This window comes from Gambusia affinis, linkage group LG08 (genome assembly GCF_019740435.1).
Source record: "Gambusia affinis linkage group LG08, SWU_Gaff_1.0, whole genome shotgun sequence".
Taxonomy (NCBI): Eukaryota; Metazoa; Chordata; class Actinopteri; order Cyprinodontiformes; family Poeciliidae; genus Gambusia; species Gambusia affinis.
Genome location: NC_057875.1, coordinates 2,355,543 through 2,367,657, shown reverse-complemented (window position 1 = coordinate 2,367,657; position 12,115 = coordinate 2,355,543). Strand labels below are relative to the sequence as shown.

Below are 12,115 nucleotides of genomic sequence, written 5' to 3'. Positions count from 1 at the left end.
ACAATATTTTGCATCTCTTTTTATTGTTTACAAAATACCAACATAAATACATAAAGGATGCTGTGAGATATTGCTGGATGCAGCGTTTCATCAAATCCGCCGCCTCTGTGTAACAGGACACCTTTACAAAACCATGGAATAAAATCACATTAAATAAAACAAACCCAAAAAATAATAACACTTAAGTATAAAGCAGCTAAACCTCAACATGTTATGATGAAGAGGAGGATGAGGAGCAGCGAGTTCAGCCCTTTCAAACAAACCCAACGGGAGGCGTTAGATTCCCACGATCACAGCGCTCCGACTTTCTGGGAGTTTTTAACGAAGAAATGAAACGAGGGAAGAAGAAGACAAAGACACCCCCACCCTTCCTCACAGGTGACATCATCATCATCATCATCATCATCATCAGCTCCTTGTAGTGGGTCCACAACTCGACTTGGTGACACTCCTAAGAAAGCTGCACATTATCGTTTAAATTTCCGCTTATTTTAAGCAAACAATGGTCTGTTCAGAGACCGTTACTGTGAGAGGAAGGAAGAGACGGGAATAAAAATGGGAACCTGGTGGGAATGAGGAAGCAGCGGGCATTAAACATCTACTCCAGAGTTTCACAAAGAAAATCCCCAAACTTTGAATAAAATCCTGCATGAACACAACAGGAGAACTCAGGAGCCGCTTCCTGTTGAACCTCCAACCACAAAGCTGGGCTTAATAACGGTTTATGTATATATTTATATAAATGGATCCATAGACATGTGACCTCACTACCTGAAACTCGTATAAACACATGGTCATAAATCCAGCCGTGGAGCTACAGGACTGGAGGCGAGGGCCCCCAGGGGCCCCGGCTGTGGCCGCCGAACGTCTCCTGGGAGGCGTACACCATGTACAGGAAGCCGTCCTGGTCCTTCTGGCGCTCGTACACTTCAGAGATGGGCGCCGACACGGACACCATGCTGTGGCCGTTGACCAGCAGGAAGAAGGCCTGGTTGGAGTTCAGCTGGAGGCGCCTCCTGGTGGGCAGACAGAGACATGACAGGGCAGAAAACTGATAAGAAAAAGGAAAGTTTCATCAGCATACAGTCAAACACTTTCCTTCTTTTGTTTCCATTTATTTTTCTTCTATTTATTCTTCTCTTCCTCTGATTTAAAGACCCATCAACAACATGTCGACTTTTCCATCAAACCTTTCATATTTACCTGGATGTGTTGAAGTTACTGCGGATATTTTAAAGGTGTGCTTCCCTGAACCGGCCCCTGGTCTACATAAAACATGTTCATCACATTTTTCCTCACTAAATCATTCCTGGAAAATGAGATTTCAGTCGGCTCAGTTCTGCCTGTTTTAGGTTTCTGCCACTAATAAACAAATCAAGTGTTTGTGGATGGTTAATTGATAAACCGCACAATGCTAAAGCATTTGACTTTATGATGCTACTTTAGAAATATTTAAAAGGAATTTTGAAATATGTTTTCCTTTTTAAACATTTTCAAAATACAATACTTAAGACTTTGTGAAAAATGCCAAGAATCTTTTTCTTTCCACTTCACAGTTTTAGGCTAAATTATGCAGCTCCATCATAAAGACTCGTTAGAGACGCAGACAATCAACATATAGGTGCAGGTTTGGGAACTTTAAAGCTTTTCAGGCCTTAAATCCAACAGATTTTTCTCAAAAGCAACATAATAGAAAAATAAAGCAACAAAAAATTGGATAAAAGGTGAAAACAGAAAGGACTGAAGCAGGAAGTATTGTTTAAATGTTGAGTTTGTACCTGATGATCTTGAGGAGTTCGCTCATGTTGACATGGTCCGGTACCAGGAACTTGGTTTTATCCAGGATGGGCAGCTGCTTTTCTCCTATATATCGCTCAATGATGACCTGCAGGAGCAGAAAACAGGAAACAATCATATTCATTCTGGATTCTCCAGCAGTTAACCTGCAGTCAGACCCAGTGGGCCGGAAACAACCAGAACACAGAAACCAAAGGAATGAAGCTACAGTTCTGTTAAAAATCAACTTATTTCTATTAAAACATTTAAAACCAGAAGCCAGAAGATGTTTTCTGTTTTCATTTCACTGAAATGCAGAAGCTGTGTGAAGATTAACCCTCTGACCCGGCAGTCTCTATGAATGCAGCGGATAATAATACAATAAAAAAAAAATAAAAAAAACTGAAAAATTCCTGCAAAAAATAATTTTTTCAACTACATTTGCCAATAATTATGACCTATTTATACTTTTGTTTTACATCGTCCATATTTGGAACATAGAAATAATATTTTTTACATTTTTCAAAATGGCCGCCATGGTAGTAATGGATTAATGGCTGTTTGCCATAAAAGTGGGCAGTAGTTACTGTCAGTTGCAAACACAGCTTACCAAAACATTAGCTTCACTAACCACTAATCCAAATGCAAGAAGAATCTTAGCTCCGCTAATGCTAAAAACATAAACGCAAAACATTTGCATAATCTGATATTAAACTGTTAAAAGCATAAAAAAATTGCAGAAGGTAATTCTAAACGGCCAAACACATAAAGCAATTAGCAGAAGCTAACTTTAAACTACCATACACATAAAAGATTAGCAGAAGCTAATGCTAAACACATAAAAAGTAAGCTAATGTATGACCTCTAAAAACATCTTTTAAAAATTGCAGATGCTAATGCTAGACCAATAAACACAAAAAACTAGCAGGAGCTAACGCTAAATTATAAAAAAATTGCAGACAGTGTAACAAACCAAACATCTCCTTTTATTTATTTTTCTAACTTCCTTGTCATCAACATTTTAACCTGCAAACTCAATTTTCCTCAGTATTGCGATTTATCTTCAGTTGCTTCTCTGAAGTCGTTGCTTTTGTTTGTTGTTTGTTGTTTTTGCCGTGACAAAATGTGGAAAACTTCAGCAAGTGTCAATATTTTTGAAAACTAACCAGAAAGCGGAGAACAAAAGCAAGAATTACTCTGAATGGAGAGAAGTCCAGCTTGATCTGGATTTTTATTTTTAAACTCTGAATGAATCCACGTTTAGCTCAGGGTTTGTTTGGAACGTGAGACGTCGCCTCGTCTTCACGGTGTTTCGTTACAGTGACGCAGCACATCTGCCTCCGCTCTGGCCGCACGCCGTGACCCGGCAGGTTCTAACCACAGGACCGAACAGGAAGCAGAGAAAGCAGAGACGGAGGGGCGGGGTGCGCCGCTCCAGGCAGCAGATGGACAGCAGAGCTGATACTCTATCTGCTGATGATTCAACGAGTCGCTGGAACACAAAGTGAGCTTCTGCTTTCTAGTGACTTAGCAAGAATCGACCTCACAGATAACGTTTAGGTGAAAATAAAGATTCTTCTAGTTATCAGTTAATCGATAGATTATTCTGGCAACTAATCAATTGATCATAAGAAAAAGGGAGATATTTTAATTTGACCTATTTAAGCAATACATTAACAGATGCAAATACACAATCCAATACCTTTATTGATAAAAGATTATGTTTCTTAAGATGCACTCCTTTAGTGTATTCTGGATCATTTGTAGCAAACGATAAATCTTAAGTTTAAAAAATACTTTTCACCCTTTCTGCTCGTCTGTGTACAGAATCTGAGTGATCTATGAATAGTTTATGAATGAACTAATTAATAGTTGGGAAGCAAAACTTTCTAAACACAAAATTTGTTTTGCAGATTTCAAACTGGGTGAAGCTAAAAAAAACATATTTACCAACAAAGAGTTTTTTGATATTAAATGCCAAATATATAAAATTTTGGACAGTTTTGGTTTAATTACTGCTGTGAGCGTGTTGTTCTTCCATTAAATGTTAATGATTAATAGATACTTTGTTTCAGCCCTAAAATAAAATGACCACTTTGATTTGTTTTGGTCTGCAGCAGTTTCTGGAAGCTCTGAGAAAAAAAAAAAAGAGAAGAAAAACAAAAAGCTGTCAGACAGACGGAGGAGAGCGAAGGTGATCGCCCAGGATGTGAGCGGTGGGTGAAGTTTTTGCTGCAGGAAGCATCTCGTCTTCCTGTGAGCGTTTTAAAAAGAAAAAAAAGAAACCAGACACTAGTTTCAGTTTTACGTTTGGCAGCTGAACTCACAGGAACCTTGTTGGGGTGCTGGTCCTGGATCAGTCTGACATCTTCTACTCGCTGCTCTGTTGGGCGAGAAAACAGGAAAGACGCATCAGAATGAGCCGTTAGAAGAGAGGAAGAGGGAAAATCCAAACATTGTAATTTGAATAAAGTTGTTCTGCATCATAATGGATTTGGTTACAACATTCAGGCAAATGTGGTTCAACAGGTTTACGCTACAATTTAAATAAAAATAAGAAACTGCCCTCATCTAAACAGGCTGTACTGCAAGAGTTGCTGTTTGCAAATCCAATATTTAAACGGGTCCAACATGGCAACAGGAGGCAGAGCTCTGCAGAGGGACTGAGAGCTGAACGTTTATGGGAATAACAGAGCAAACATTTATTTCTCAGCAGCAGAACTGCAGGAAGGAGGACTGCCTGCTGCACTATATTTTTGTGTATAACTATTTACATTTATCACATGTATTTTAGGTCATTGCTTTCCTGTAACTGTAAGACCACAAACAGCTTTTTAAAATCATTTCTATTTGAGAAACGCTCCTTCAGGAATCCACTTACTTTAAGAAATGGGATATAAATCACTGAACTGACTTAATTTAATCATATTTTTGAATTTATTGATATTTATCAATGCTCTTGTAGAAAAATCAGTGCAGGAAGAAAGTGAAAATATATTTTTTTTAACATCAACTGACATTTATATGGTAATAACAATAACAGAAAATGGCATAATTATAGATTTGTCACAATAAATGGTAAACAATATTCTATGGATGCCAACACTGCAGGAATGTTGTAGCAGCTGAGACGTTTAACAGACAGCAAAACAAACTGTGTGGATTTCGAGCCTTTTTAAAGAAGCTACAATCAGCAGGTCGTCTCAATTGGTGCCTTTTCAGTTCTGTTTGTTTCGTCAAAATACATCAAGTTAGACCAATTTAAAGGTCCAGAACCAGGAAATGAGTTTGTTTATTCATGACCAGGAAGAAAATTTGATACAGGCTGATAAACAGCTGAACTTTGACTGAATCAAACCAATCAGGTGGGCAAAAGAAATCAGAAACAGTTTGCAACATTAAGTTGTGCCATCTCAATTTGCTGCTTCGGTCTTGTGACCGTCTCCAAGCAAAATGTTTACTCAGGACGACTGACTGTGTGGTCAGAGTGTGGCTGACCGGCCGCTTCCTTCAGCCGTTTTCACGCCATCACAGAGGGAATGTAAAAACGCCAATCGGTGATCAGGTTTCAGTTGGGAAGAGAGTCAGTCTCTCATGACCTGCGAAGCCTCTGAGTCAGCAGCGTTCAAACAAAAGAGGACAAACAAACCCAGAGTGGGAAGCTTTCGCCCTGGAGACGTTTTCATGGCTTTTCTCACATGTTTCACAACCTGGAAATGAGTCGGCTCAGAGGTTCCTCATCAGTTCATCACAAACCAGCAGCTTTAACTCACATCGTCAAATACATCAGAAGAGTTGAGTCACAATAACAGGCCAACAATCAGCGATGGTTCCAGGGTTGAAACGATTAATCGTGAGGAATTATGAGAATTAGTCAGCAAATATTTATTTCAGAATAAATGTACAAAGGATTGCTTCCAACAAGACAGATGTGTCCATTTGAGAGAAAAAGAAAAGAAACTTGCCAGAGTGACTTTATCAGGGCTGAAACAATTGTGATTAATCGTTAATTTAGCAATCAATTAATCATTAAAAGAGTATACAAAAGACTCTTCAATAGGCTATTTGCAGAAATTATCACATATTTAGACCACTAATGAAGCCAAAAGAATATACATTTTGCTTTTGAGATTATAGAAATCCTTCTTTGTTCGTAAATATGTTCTAGCTAGCACTTTCAAAGTGCTATAGTTTTAGTTTCACCTGGTTCAAATTCTGCAGAAAAAAAAAAATATATACATATTTGTAAAATTTATTAAGCACCTCTTACTATTCAATTAATCAGTAAATAAATTAATTAATTAATCAGTCGTACACTGTTAAGTCAGGGAGAAAAAGCTGAGCTTTTCACATATTAATGTTGCTACAAATGATCAGGCGTTCACTAATTAAAGCTGTCATGTTGTTTTAGGGAATAAAATGTTTATTGTAAATCAGCATATTTTTTATTTATTTCTATTGTATAAAAAACATTTAAGTAGTTATATTGAAAAGTGTGCAGAACGTGGCAATTATTTTTTTGATCTGATTAATCGATTAATCGGTTATTCAAATAATGGTCGGTTTCAGCTCCAGATGGTTCTGAATGTTTGGACCTCTTCCCCACCCAGCAGCTGTGGTTCTGAACATAAAGTTGCACCATGCGAGTCACAGAAACGTGCTTCCCCACACGTGACGCTCTGCTTCTGTTTGCTGGGCTGCCCCTCGCACACAAGTTGAGTAATTTTGGACCAGCGACATGACGGTACGCCACAGGTCAGTTATTAATAGCACTGCGGGGAAAACATTTTTCCAGGGCTCGAGGTTCTGTGTAGGATCTTCTTCTTTCACACCAACAGGTTCAACATGTCGAAAACAGAGAACTGGTGTTTATTTTTAATGAAGGGATCATGTAGATTTTTTTGGAAAATGTTTCATTAGCCTTTAAAATTAGGTTGTTGTGCTTCTTTTTTTAATTTTTTTTTAGCTTTTGGGATTGTTTGGGTGGTTGGTCTTTACTAATCTGGACTATTAGAAGTTGTCAGCTAAACTTTTCAAGTTTTTACTTTTGAAAAATACAGTATTCTAAGAAAACATGAAAGAAATACACTCATTATAATCAGATTGCTTTAGTCATTGAAATTACACTGAATTTTATCTTGTACAATTATGTATACAATAATTCCCAGAACACTTGATGGATTTGTATCCCCACTGCTCCTTAAATTCATTAAAGAAAATCTGAAACAATCCCACATCTTTGGCCTGTATTGAATCTGGTTCAATGTAATATTTGCTATTTAATAATTCTGTCTTTTATGCGTTTGATTTTTTTATATCTAGGACCTAAAAACTACATTTTTTTATTGTACTGTAGAACAAAAAAAACAGAAAAATAAGTAAGTTTTCAAGCTTTAAAGTTATAATTTCTCAAGATGGCAATAGTTGAGTTTTATTGATTTATAAAAACTTTTTAAAGACATATGAGTTTTCTGTAGCAACAACCAATTACCCGCATTAAATTAAAACGAGTTAGACAAATCCCATTTTGTTTATGGTTTGTATTGCGTGTAGTTTTTATTTAGCATTTCTGGCTGTTATGTTTTATTTTGTTTCATTTTGGGTTTGTGAAATATCTTCCAGTTTTTAAATTAAAACTCACAAATTTAAAGGTTGTTTGTCTTTAATAGGGAAAATTAGCATTATTTTGCCATTATCACTATATTACTTGAAAATGGCCTCAAAACAAAATTTAACATGACTGGTCTGATTGCAACATGCAGAAGTAAATATGATGACAAAGAATCTTGAAAGAATTTTAATTTTTCACTTTCAAGTTGTTTTAAATGTGACGTACAAATAAAAACAAATAACTGTAGAGACTGGTTGTTGTGCAACCTACAAATACTTTCGCTACATTTTTCAAAATTTATGTAGATTTTGTTGTGTTAAAACAAAGTTTAGACAAACAGAATCAGCAGGTCTTACCAGAATAATAACAATTTTAAAGAGACTATAACCAAAGTGAAATTTGAGAAATCTTTTGATTGTTTATCTCCACAGCTAATCAAAATAAATACCAAACCTGGTGAACAAACTGACACACACAAAGGACATTCTTGTCTTCTGCCCCCCAATCCTGCAGCTCTCCTCCTCTCTGCTCTGCATTTCAACACCACTTTGTCTTCCTGCCTCTGCTCACATTCAAATAAACACTAGAGAGAGAGAGATAAAGGGAGGCCATGCTGTGCAGCAAACAGCCCCCATCCCATATTTAAACCCTCATTTAACCCCACAGCAGCACTGACAAATGTCAGAGGCCTAAATCAGCTCACACAGACACACTAATAGTCAGAAATATCTCTGCTGCACACAGAGAAAATATAGTTATTTTTTAAACGTGTAGATGTCTGCAGATAAAACCTGGCAGAAAACAGCAGCAGGTCATAAAAAAGCAGAGACTCACCGAAGGTCCTTCTTTGTTTGAAGGTTTTCTCCGAAGACATATTGCGTCAAAGTCAGCTGGCAGCGTTAAAAAAGCAGAGTCAACACGGGATAAAAGCCAAAAAAAGAGAAAGAGAGAGAAAAATAAAAAAGGAAATTAATGCCAGAAAGAAAAGCGAAGGCTTTATGAAAAGTGGAGGTCGTCCTGGTGGCTGAGTTCAGAGCTGCTTTAATGTCGTCGCTTCCTTCCTGCCTCTCTGTTTTTATCGAGCTCTGGCAAGCAAAACAAACCTGTCAGCTGACCTCTGACGTCACTCAGCCTTCCGAGTCTCTCATTGGCTGGTGTCCGCTTCAATTCAGTTCTGTTCAGTTTAGCATAAATAACAAGATTAAGACATACAGAACTAAAGTAAACTATTTAGACATTATTAATTTAATGTTTTCACCCAACATTTGTGTTAACTTATGTATGGTGCTAATTAGACACGCTAGGTTTTTAAGGAATGAAACAGACTGTTTAATCGTAGTACGCTGATTATTTTATTGATGCTGCTGTTGCTCAAACAAGACTTCAAAATATGTTTTTAATAACTATTACTTTTTCTTTCTTACAGTGCTGTCAGTATTGCTAAGAAAGTCTGTGCTGCACAGTCCCATGAGCCCGTTTTGGAATATGAAAATCACTTTTACAAATTAGATCACAAGACAGATTTTTGAACAATCATCGATGTTCATCCTGCAGCATCTGAAATTTATCTTAACACTGAAAGATCCCTTCACCGCACTGTCCTAGAAGCTTTTATTCCATTTCAGGGTAAAAATATTCTTTTTGTTAGTGGGTTAAATTCAGATTTAGGTTAGTTTCTTTGTACATAAAGTAAATTCAATACAATCAATCCAGTTGATCTTATTTTCAAACTAACGACTGAAATCACTCTGGAGACGCATTTTGTTGCACTCAAAACATAAAAATTCTAATTAAGTTCAATCAAATTTTTTTAAATTTAAAATGTACAATGTAAAAGGGACAACTGGAAGTTGATTATGCTGCGACAGACCGGAGACCTGCCCAGGGTGACCCCGCCTCTCACCCGAAACGTTCACTGGAGAGGAACCAGCAACCCTCCTGACCGCACTAGGGACAAGGGTGTAAGAAAATGGATGGATGGATGGATGGATGGATGGATGGATGGATGGATGGATGGATGGATGGATGGATGGATGGATGGATGGATGGATGGATGGATGGAAGGATGGAACTTGATTATTGTTGAACTGTTTCATTTTAATAATTCAGAATCACTAAAGTTCGACTAATTTGATTTATTTATCAAAAAGCACCAATTAACAAATAACGTCGTAATGGGATACTTTTTATTTAATACAAACAGGTTGAATTCAAATTTAAATACAAAAAGGTTATTGCCATTTGATCCATTTAAATTTAATTTAATTTATTGTAAAGCACAAACAGCCAGCTAATACCACAATGATGAACAGAAAATACAACCAGCTAAAATATGTTAATTTAATTATATTTGAGCTCTTTTTAATTAATTACAGTTTGGGTTTTAAGGCATATATTCAAAGCTAAAGTTAATCTGTAAATGAGTTAAACAGAAACCTGGTTACATGTGATCCACTATGATCTATCTGAAATATATGGATTCTTTAAAGTCCAAATAAAACAAATACTTTATTAAAATTCACCAATTAATTTTAAGTATGGAGTAACAGTACTGTAAGCGGAATATAAAACTGTCAAATGCTGAGGTTTAGTTTCAGGGTCATGTCCAAGATAAGATAGCACCAACATGTCAAAAAAATATAATAATAACTCAAAGTCAGCTTGTAAAAATAATCTTTCTGCTTAGGAGAGAAAAAAAGTAATTTAATTTAACTGCAGGTGGATTTAATTTAAAAGCAATTAATTGAAATAAATAGTTTTTAAAATGTCAATATGAGAATAGTTTAGTTTTAAAATATGTTCCTCATTTGATGGTTTTACATATTTAGGGGTTAAGGTCAAATGTAAATTTTGCGACCTTTTTAAATTTAACTTTGAGCCGTTGGTGGACAAGGTCAAACAAGACCTAGATAGATGGTCTTTGCTTCATTTATCTGTTGCTGGGAGAATTAATACGATTAAAATGAACGTGCTTCCCAAGTTTTCTTTTCTCTTTCAGTGTGTCCCTGTTTTTATCCCCGTTTCTTTTTTTAGCAAACTGGACCAAATCATCACTGGATTTATTTGGGATCATAAACCCTCTAGAATTCGTAAATCATATCTTAGGAGACCAAAAAGTGTGGGTGGAATGGCATTACCGGACTTTATGTTTTATTATTGGGCATCCAATATTAGAATTCTTAATTATTGGTTAAAGGCAAATGATTTGGACAGTGCCCCGGCTTGGTTGGATTTGGAAACCTCATCCTGTATACGATCGTCTTTGTCTGCTTTAGTTTATGCTCCCAAATTGCTATCAGGAGCTGAAATTCCGAACAACAAAATGGTGAGGGTGACTCTGAAAATTTGGTTTCAGTTCCGCCGCTATTTTAAATTAAACTTTTTTTCTTTACAATCTCCTATCTTCAAGAACCCTTTATTCCGGCCCTCTATGATCGATAGTGCTTTCTCCGTTTGGTTCTCTCATGGTATCAAAAGCTTTGGTGACCTCTATGAGGAGGGTACATTCGTCTCCTTCGATCAGCTTTCTGCAAAATTTGACCTCCCAAAGAGCCACTTTTTCCGTTACCTACAGGTCCGAAGTTATGTTAAGGAAAAAACTTCTCTCTTTCCCTCTAAACCTCCTGTTAATGATTTGGATAATCTTTTGTCACCTCCCCCACCGAAAAAGGGTCCTATTTCATGTTTGTATGAGAGATTGTGCTGTTTTCGTGAGTCCCCAATTCTCTCAATCAAAGCGGCATGGGAAGAGGACTTGGGTTTTCTGTTTCCAGATGACTTGTGGGATAGAATTCTTTACCGTGTCCATGGTTCGTCACTGTGTGCCAGACATGGACTAATTCAGTGTAGGGTCCTGCATCGCACTCACTGGACTAAGGCCAGGCTTTCTAAAATATACCCAAACGTTAGTCCGGAGATCGTTGCCATCGAACACCTGCCTCACTGATCCATATGTTTTGGTCATGCCCATCACTAACGCAATATTGGACAAACATTTTTGCAGCCTTGTCTGAAGTAGCTCATATGTCCATCCAGCCTGATCCCCTAACTGCATTGTTTGGTGTACTTTCTGAGACGGTTTCTTTGTCAAGACTTGAGGCTGATCTGGTTTCATTTCTCACTTTGTTGGCAAGGCGTAGAATATTGCTGTGCTGGAAATCAGCTTCACCTCCCTCATTTGAAATCTGGATTAAAGATGCTTTACACTTTAGTAAACTTGATAAGATTAAATTTACCCTACGAGGTTCCACAACTAAATTTTTAAAGATTTGGCAGCCGTTTTTTGATTTTGTTCAGACATTGCCGTCCCGTATGGTGCCCAACTAAATTTTGCTTTTGCCTGACCTTTTTATTTACATTATCATATTATTTATCAAATTATTTATTTTGTCATTAATACCCATTGATGTACCATTTTTTTTTTTTTTAATCCTTCCCTTTTATTTCTTCTTCTAACATATCTACTTTTTGTTTTTTGTTTTTTCTTGTTTTTTTTTTCTTATTCCTCTGGATTTTATTTGGGAAGGCTTATCCATGTGTTCTGTACGACTTATGTTCGGTTCTGTTTTAGAAAAAAGTCTACATATGTTGTTCATATATTTTTGCACATTTTGTATTTTGATGTTAAAATCTAAAAAAAAAAAAAAAAAAAAAAAATATGTTCCTCATTTGATCATGCAGGTAAAACACCAATAAAATCTGAATAATAGTTAAAAATCTCCATTAATG

At 36.6% G+C, this 12,115-nt stretch overlaps 1 protein-coding gene across 1 annotated transcript; it reads right to left on the bottom strand.

Annotated features, from left to right (window-relative positions):
• Positions 1–4: 4 nt before the first annotated feature.
• map1lc3b (microtubule-associated protein 1 light chain 3 beta) lies at positions 5–8,511 on the bottom strand. Its single transcript, XM_044123536.1, has 4 exons — positions 8,222–8,511; positions 4,104–4,159; positions 1,779–1,885; positions 5–1,016 (listed from the first exon to the last, which is right to left on the bottom strand). The coding sequence occupies exons 1-4, from the start codon at positions 8,259–8,261 to the stop codon at positions 815–817; spliced, it is 405 nt and encodes a 134-aa protein (XP_043979471.1). The 5' UTR covers positions 8,262–8,511; the 3' UTR covers positions 5–814.
• Between the last annotated feature and the right edge of the window lie 3,604 nt (positions 8,512–12,115).